At 26.5% G+C, this 8,707-nt stretch overlaps 1 protein-coding gene across 1 annotated transcript; it reads right to left on the reverse strand.

The window, feature by feature from the left end:
* Window positions 1–266: 266 nt before the first annotated feature.
* On the reverse strand, window positions 267–8,632 carry LOC123268283 (protein draper-like). The gene is made up of 5 exons (XM_044733237.1): window positions 8,383–8,632; window positions 6,644–6,808; window positions 6,262–6,390; window positions 1,075–1,218; window positions 267–707 (listed from the first exon to the last, which is right to left on the reverse strand). The coding sequence occupies exons 1-5, from the start codon at window positions 8,486–8,488 to the stop codon at window positions 619–621; spliced, it is 633 nt and encodes a 210-aa protein (XP_044589172.1). The 5' UTR covers window positions 8,489–8,632; the 3' UTR covers window positions 267–618.
* Window positions 8,633–8,707: the final 75 nt, after the last annotated feature.

Here is an 8,707-nt window from a genome sequence, read left to right on the forward strand (position 1 = left end):
AACTTGAAGCATTTATTAGTGACTAATTATAAGTACGTAACTAAACAAGAGGTCGCTTCATTTATCGTTGTGTGAGTCGATGCATAAAATTAAATTATGAAAATGAAATACGTTGACGTATGCTGATAAATTAACGGCGATCGAAGCAGTAAAGAGGTTTGCGAAAAGGAAAAGTAAAAACTTCGACGACTCAAATTTTAGAACGTTTCCCTCGAACTTCAATCATCCAAAAAATACAGAGTAAAACAAAATAAAAACACACAACATATGAAATATTTTTCTTATTAAATATAAATTCTTATTTACATATTGACTCAGAAGAAATAAATCGATAATTTACATTCATCTAAATCGTTATTACACATTTTTCATAACAAATATAATTATAAATTCGAATAATCCTAATAATGTAACAATAGAATTTCTATTCTATGAGCATGCCTACAAAATTTAACTTCTTCATTTAAAGACTCTGAACTCATGAAGGTAACAAATATTTATAAAATTATAAACTAAGGCATAATACAAATTGCCAGTACTATGCTCACAAACTAAGGTTGCTTGTGAATGAATACATTAAACTCGTATCGTGATATTTTAAATGATTGTCAAGATAAATTAATTAATTTTCGATTGAAAACAGATTAACGAAGAGAAAACTAATAAAATTATTGTTGTGGCTGACATGGAGAATATTGAATCAGCATCTGCAAAATAAATTTTGATTATTAATATTCAGTTACTGACGTTAATAATTACTTATTGTTAATAACTTTAAACTTGATTAAGGATCGGGATTTCCTTAATCAAGACTGAATATTGATAGTTGAAAAAAAAAAAAAAAAAAAAAAGGAGTTTGAAAAAGAGTATTCTTTTAATGAAAAAAATTTTTTAGGTTAGGAAATTTCATTTCTTCATTATTCTTAGAAAAAATTCCAACAAAATGAATGTCTCAAAAAAATCTGGTGAAACTAATTTATCCTTCAACATTATAAAAAATGCTTAACAATAATTAAGATATAAAATATTTAGATGTAAGTTCATTGATTAATTAGATGAACTAAGTAAACATACCTGAACTTAGAGCACATTGATTTAACGTTTGATCGAAGTAGAATCCATTTTCACAAGTACATTGATTATCTTTGCAGGTTGAATGAAGGAATGATGCGAGACACTGCATGTTATCCTTGCACGATCCATTTATGTTCTTAACAACTGTAATCGAGACAATAATATAAATTGGAAGTTACGTAACTTTTTTAGATTGATTCAGTAAAGTAGAATGGCAACAATATAGTTGTCAGTTTTTCTGGTAACTCAGACATTAATACAATATTTATTATAAAATTATTGTTTATGTTTTTTTTTTTTTTTTTTTTTTTTTTATTCTAAATCAGTGAAAATATAAAAAACTTTCTTCAAGTGAATCGAAAAATAATTAAGAAATTGAGTAATGAAAGAATTTTTGCTATGTACGTGTAGTTTTTAGTAAAGTTTTTAATAATATTCTTCTATTACTGTAAAGGTGTCATTCATTTTAAATAATTGAATAATCCATGATTAAAAAAAAGTATTGAGACAAAGAAAAAAGTATTGGTTTTCTAGTCAATCCCACACTTTTCAATACTTTTTTCTTTGTCTCAATACTTTTTATTTATTCAGGGATAAATTGAAGTAGTTAAGGAAATCCAAGTACCCTGTTAGTGTAAAGATTGTCTAAAAAAAAATAATGCGTGGAAATACTTTTGTTTAGCATCTTAAAATTAATTTTTAAATTAATTAATAACATTTTTGAGGAAATTTCCGAAAAATTTACGCATTAAATAATTATTAACATTTAATAATTATTTAATTGACTAAAAAAAATATAGCACTCTGAATTACCGGTAAACACTTGACAACACTGCAACAGTTCCCTAACCTTGAAATTTATTTGTTTGTAAACATGTCTCAGATAAACCAGCATAATTTGCGAGCGCATTTTGGAAAATTTTCTACACGTTTTATTAAAACTACTAAAAAAAGAACATACGAGGCACTATATAATAAATCTAAAGTTGACTAACAAAATTCGACGGATTGGGGTCGAAGAATAGTTGAAATAAGTACACTTGCCAAAGAATTGTGGTGTTTTAAATGTGACATTCCCTTATCTCTTAAAAATATTCAAAGTGAAAAACAGTTTGGTTTATCAAATATTTTTTGCATTAAATTGCGTACAAATGTATATTTTTAACTTCCCGCTACGAAAATCGAAGATTTTCAAAAATCGGGAAGTTATTGTTTTCACCCCGTTTTGCAAAAACCGAGTTTTCATCAGATCTCGACGTTTGAAGGTCACAGAAAGCTTCCCTGACTATCCCCGCGAGGTTGTCACGGCGTCTGTATGTATGTGTGTGTGTGTGTGTGTGTGTGTGTGTGTGTGTGTGTGTGTGTGTGTGTGTGTGTGTGTGTGTGTGTGTGTGTGTGTGTGTGTGTGTGTGTGTGTGTGTGTGTGTGTGTGTGTGTGTGTGTGTGTGTGTGTGTGTGTGTGTGTGTGTGAGTGTGTGTGAAAGTATGTGAACCGCTTATAACTTTTGAACGGCTTGACCGATTTCATCGCGGTTGGTGCCATTCGAAAGGGCTTGACCAAACTTAGATTTTGAAAACTATTTGGACCGATTCAGATCAATAGATTATGAGAAATCTTCAAAAAACTGAAAAAAAAATTTTTTCAAATGTGGTTTTTCTGGAATAACTTTTAAACGGCTTAATAGTTCAATTCCAAAAACTAATCAGCTCTTAACTTCAAAAAACCACGTCGATCGCCACCAGTCCGGTCAAAATCGGTTGATTCGTTCGAGAGATATCGTGAACGAAAGAAAACCGAAAAAAGTGTTATTTCGGAATAACTCCAAAATTCCTTGCGCGATCAATTCAAAATTTAAGATTCTCTGTGAAACTTCAAAAACTGCGTCAAATGCTGCCAACCGCGTGAAAATCGGTTTATTCATTCAAAAGTTATTGCGGTTTAAAAATTCAAAAAATAGTGTCATCAAATCCCTATCAGACTTTTGAGCTCGAAGAGCTCAAAAGCATAGGAAAACAATCTCTTTGAGCTTGGAGAGCTCAAAATAACCCATAAATTGTATTTTTGAGCTCGAAGAGCTCAAAAACGCCATTGGTGCAATTTTAAGCGCCTAAGTATGGAATTAGCGGGAAGTTGCAGGGATGGCCTTCAGGGTCAACCGTTTTCCTAATTTTTTTTATAGAGAAATATATAATTTTATTCATGTAATCCTGTTAATTAAGTTATATTCCTTGCTCATCGATTAAATGATTTCCAACTTTTAATTGTAAGGGCCAGTTTTTCAATCCAAGATAAAATTTTATCCGAGATAAAAGTACTGCGAATATAATAATAAAAATAAATAATTCAGCACAGTGATATTACATACGAGTAGTTCTCCCTGAATCTGTCACTTATTTTTAATTAAAATAAATAAACATTAGCCGCATGTCACAGAAATATTCATCTCCAACTGTGACAACTTGCTGATTGTAAATAAATAAAATAATAATTAGGTATACGTATGACCCTGAAGGCCATCCCTCCAACTTCCCGCTAATTCCATATATGAGCGCTTGAAATTGCACTTGTAACGTTATCGAGCTCTTCGAGCTTCAATTTACAATTTATGTTTTATTTTGAGCTCTCCAAGCTCAGAGCGGTCGCTGTTCTATGCTTTTGAGCTCTTAGAGCTCATATCTTGCGTTTGACATATCTATTATTAATCTATAATTGTGTTAATTAATTTAAAATAATTTAAATGACACAATAAGAGGTTATTATTATTTTTATGATATATTTATTTTTTATTTAAATAAATGACCAAATTCATGGAGAACTAACTGAGAGCAATATCACGTCGCTAAATTATTTATTTATTTTTTTTTTTTTTTTTTATTATATTGACAGTACTTTTATCTCGGATAAAATTTTATCTCGGATTGAAAAACTGGCCCTAAGTATCTTTGTATTTTTAACTTACTTTATTAAAAAAAATATGTTTACTGTCTAACTAAAATGACTAAGATTTTCTAGCATTTAAAAAATCGTGGTTACTTATGCGCCGGGTAACTGCGCAAGCGGTGTTGCCAAGTCAAATACAAGAATTTAAAGAACGGACGTTCCTTGTGATTTTTCATAAAAAATATAAAATATCTCCGTAAAACGTTCGGATACCTACTTTTTTTATTGTTTTAATCGAAAGCTTATTACATTTTCTATCAAATTCAATGAAAAAAAAAATTTTTTTTAAATCGTTAATTGCATTAAATTCTTAACCAAATACACGGCTGGTGAAACCTCCATTTAACTACATGTAAAAATTACAATTTTCAAACCTAATTATTTCATTAAATATCCCGGAAACCTACTGTTTTTTAATTTTTTTATTGATTATTAGGCTATGTAGATTAAATTTACAAATTTTCAGGAAGTTTTAAAAACTTGACTACTTCGCGTGGATCTTCTTAAACAAAGATCAGTTGTAATTTTACGAGAATAAGAATTAAAAAATTAATTTGAAGTCATTAGTTAAAAGTTAAATGAAAATTTTCAAAAACACCATTTATTGGTTCAATCTGCCATATAAAATATTGATCAGCAAATTAAACTGATTCAACTAAATTTATAATATTGCTAATTAAAAAACTCTGTTATTTTTTTAATCTTTTCAGACGCAAAATTATGAACAATTTTTCTTTCATTGGTTTTTTTTTTCAATTTTATTAATGATGTTATTTATTTATCAAATAAAGATTATCTCAATATTATTAACTTCCAATTATGATTAAGGTTTTTTGAATTCCTGAAAAAATTCTTAGAGAAAACGAATTATTTTACTCGTTTCTAATTTATAAGAAAAATTGAAATTTTCTCTTACCAAAGACAATTTTCAACCAAGATATTAATTATCATATAACTGTCTTAAGGAATCATTCTGGTTTGTAATTTTTGAAAAAATTATTATTTTATTTTTTTACATTTTTCGAAAGTACATAACTCTACAAGTATTGTGTTAAAATTTCCAAGTGATCAGACCACTGTAAATATATTATTTTACGAGGTTTATGTGAATTTTCGAGTGAAAGGAAATCGAATTTTCAAACAGGCTGAAGGGATTTTGTATGGTGCTGGCATAGCTGATTGTCTTTGTAAGATTTTCTTTTTTTTTTTTTTTTTCAATTAAAAAATCTTTAAATGCGTTTATCTTAGAACTATGCTTTTCTGGTTGACGTACATGATATCTCCGAAACGATTGACCGGTCTTAATTAAATTTAAGCCACATATTCCACATAGTAGTAGCTATCGCACGAACTACAACCAAATCAAAGTTTTGGTTTTTACTATTTTTTTAGGACTAAAAATTGGAAAAAAGGCTCATTTTTAAGTTGTTTTGTCTTAATCTCAGCCATTTGTACAGTGCATTTGTAGTTCCTGCCGTAACTACTTATATATTGAAGGTACACTGATAGAAGGATTTCTTAGTATTTAAGAAGATTTCTTTGTATTTAAGAAATCATTTCTTAAACATCATTTTTTAGTATTTAAAAAATATTTCTTAATATTTAAGAAATATTTCGTAGTATTTAAAATATATATATATATATATATATATATATATATATATATATATATATATATATATATATATATAGCATATATATATATATATATATATATATATATATATATATATATATATATATATATATATATATATATATATATATATATATTTCTTAGTATTTAAGAAATATTTCTTAAATGTTAAGGAATCCTTCTATCAGTGTATATAATTTTGGTTTTTATGTTTTAGATGAGCCGTTATCAAGTTATCATGTACATCAGCGACATACCAACTTTTGGAAGAACTCCGTTCACCCGCTGTTTATTCATATAAAAAATATAAAAAAAAATAAAGTTAGATATTTTTTGTATCATTCAAGAGTGTATATATTGAGCTGAATGAAGTTTATATCAATATCTATGATAGTTTCTGAGTAAAAAAATAATGAATATTTGCTTTTTTTCGAGCGCCAAAACCAAAATGACCCCTTAAATAAAACTTGAAAATTTTTGGTCAATTTTTCAAAAAATATAATTATTAAATTCTTAAGCCAAGAAATGAATTAACAAAAATATATTACTAGCAAAAAAATTAACTCGATGAAAGACATGATGCTGATAGTGATTATTTTTTTGAAATTACCTATTAAACATTTATGCTTTCTAGTGTCCTCGGTAAATCCCGGAGTGCAGCAACATTGATGTGTCTTGTTGCAATGACTTTTTTCAAAACCACAATCGGCATCGTCTTCGCATTTACGCCCAATAACGCCTATAAGTATTCATAATAAATTAGCACATGACTCTAAGTGATTATGGTAATAGTTTATAATTAAATAATCGGAATAATTAAATTTTAAAAACATATTTTAAATATGTTTTCTTCTTATAATAAAAGAAAAAGAAGCTAAACGTTTATTAAAATATGGTAAATCAAATCAACAGAAAAATTTATTTCAATTTGCTTCTAAAATTTGTTATTTAAAATTTCCTAACATAAGAAATAAATAAATATATAATATTACCAAAGTTCTTAGTAGTTATATTAATAGCATTATCCAATGTACAAAGAAATGGAACTGTATCCGACTTTTCAGAATTACGGCAATAACACTTTCCATTCGAACATTGAGAATCCTTAAATTGTGCATTGCACTGCTCATTATTGGTACATACCATAGTTAAATTCTCTGTAAATTCCAAAAATTAGTTAGCTTATGAAAAATTTAATTATAAAAATAAATTATAATTTTATTCATAGTTTAGATTGAAAATTTATAGACAATAATAAAATTTTTTTTATTTTAATTACTCAATAACAAAATGGAATTCAGAAACTCAGATTTAATTACCAGTGGCGGTAAATAATGATCAGCAACTAATTATTTATTCCTACATTTTGCAATCAAAATTTCACATTAATAATTTATTAATATTTTCTTAAATAAAAATTAATAATTATAATTTAATGAAACTTCATTACTTAAGATTTAAGTATAATAATATTTATTGAGTTAATAAGATTGGATTTTTTTTTGATTCCCAGGAAAAGATAATGAAAAATAAATCTAATAAATGCAGTATGAAATTTAAGCGTACAGCAATGTAAGAACAATATACAAACGCAGGAATTCCAACGTTGATGTTTGCTATACAGTATGTTGAAAAATGTAAACGACGAGAATTTTGATTTTTATTGTATCATATTTTCGGCAACATTTTCTCTTATTGAGAAAAAACAATTTGATACAATTCAAAATGATTTAAGTAGATTACTATATAGATATACTCTATTCATGGGGTGAATCGGTATAAATTGTTTTTCTTATCAAGAGTTATTGCTGACGCGTTATACTGTTATTTATCGAATTATGTAATAACTTAAATATTTATTTGTTTTATTATTCATTGATTGCTCTCTGGTATTGTTACTATGAGTCATCGCATTATTATTGATAACTAGCAATATCTAAATTAATTAAACTGTAATGAGTTTAAGAATTTATTTTTCTAGATTTGAAATACAAGTTCATCGTTAAAAAAAATTATTATGAAAATAAGAAATTGGTGTATTTCATAAGGAAAAACTAATGTAGCTTTATCTAAAAATTTTAAATAAAGAATTTTTACATGTTATTTTAAATCAAATAATTGACTTAAAACACAAGGTCTTCAAACATTGTCTAAAAATATTATCAGTGTTATCACAAAATTTTCAATTCAATAACAAATTGCCAACTAAAGTAGTTTGAAAAAATAAAAATTTTTTATTGTAAAATTTAATTTTTACAATGATAAAAAATATAATAAAAGAATAAATCAATTAATCATCATATTCGTTAACAACAAGAAATATCTAGTTACATAAAATAAATAAATTCTTCCAAAAAAAAAAAAAAAAAAAAAAAAAAAAAAAAAAAGAGGAAGTTTGTCAACAAAATTTTTTTGTAATGATTAGATACCCATAATCCTATTATTATCACTACACACAAAAAATCTAAGGATTATAAAGATGAAAATCTAAAAATTAAGAATGATAAAAAAATTCTTAAATAATTAATTTCAATAACTTACTAATAATGTTATTAGAATTATCAAATTTTTTTGCAATTTTACAACCAATATTCTTAATTTTTTACCAGTTATTTCACGATTATAGCAATGGTAGTATAAACTAATAAAAATAACTAAAGTATTGTTTCATGAAAAATTTTCCGGGTGGATTTGAAAATTGTAAAATAATAATGAGAAAATTAAAACTTACGCAGACTTGGCCCAAAAATTGTAACTTTATAGTCATCCTGCAGTTCTTCTCCAGTAACCAAACTTACCAAGACGGACAAGAAACAAAAAATAGTTAAACTCTTCATTGCGTATAACTAAACCAATAATTTGTAATAATATTAATAAATTCAAAAGCACTCGCTCACAGTAAAAATATATTTGAGAATGGATTGATTTTAAGCGTCTTGTGCGTGCAAAAGATGAGCGAAGAGTGAAGAATATGTTAAACGCAGCTGATGGAATGGTATATTCTGTAAACAACAACTATAGTGTAAAATTCTTTCCTCCTCCACTATTTTCTCTAT

This window comes from Cotesia glomerata, linkage group LG7, assembly GCF_020080835.1.
Source record: "Cotesia glomerata isolate CgM1 linkage group LG7, MPM_Cglom_v2.3, whole genome shotgun sequence".
Classification (NCBI taxonomy): Eukaryota; Metazoa; Arthropoda; class Insecta; order Hymenoptera; family Braconidae; genus Cotesia; species Cotesia glomerata.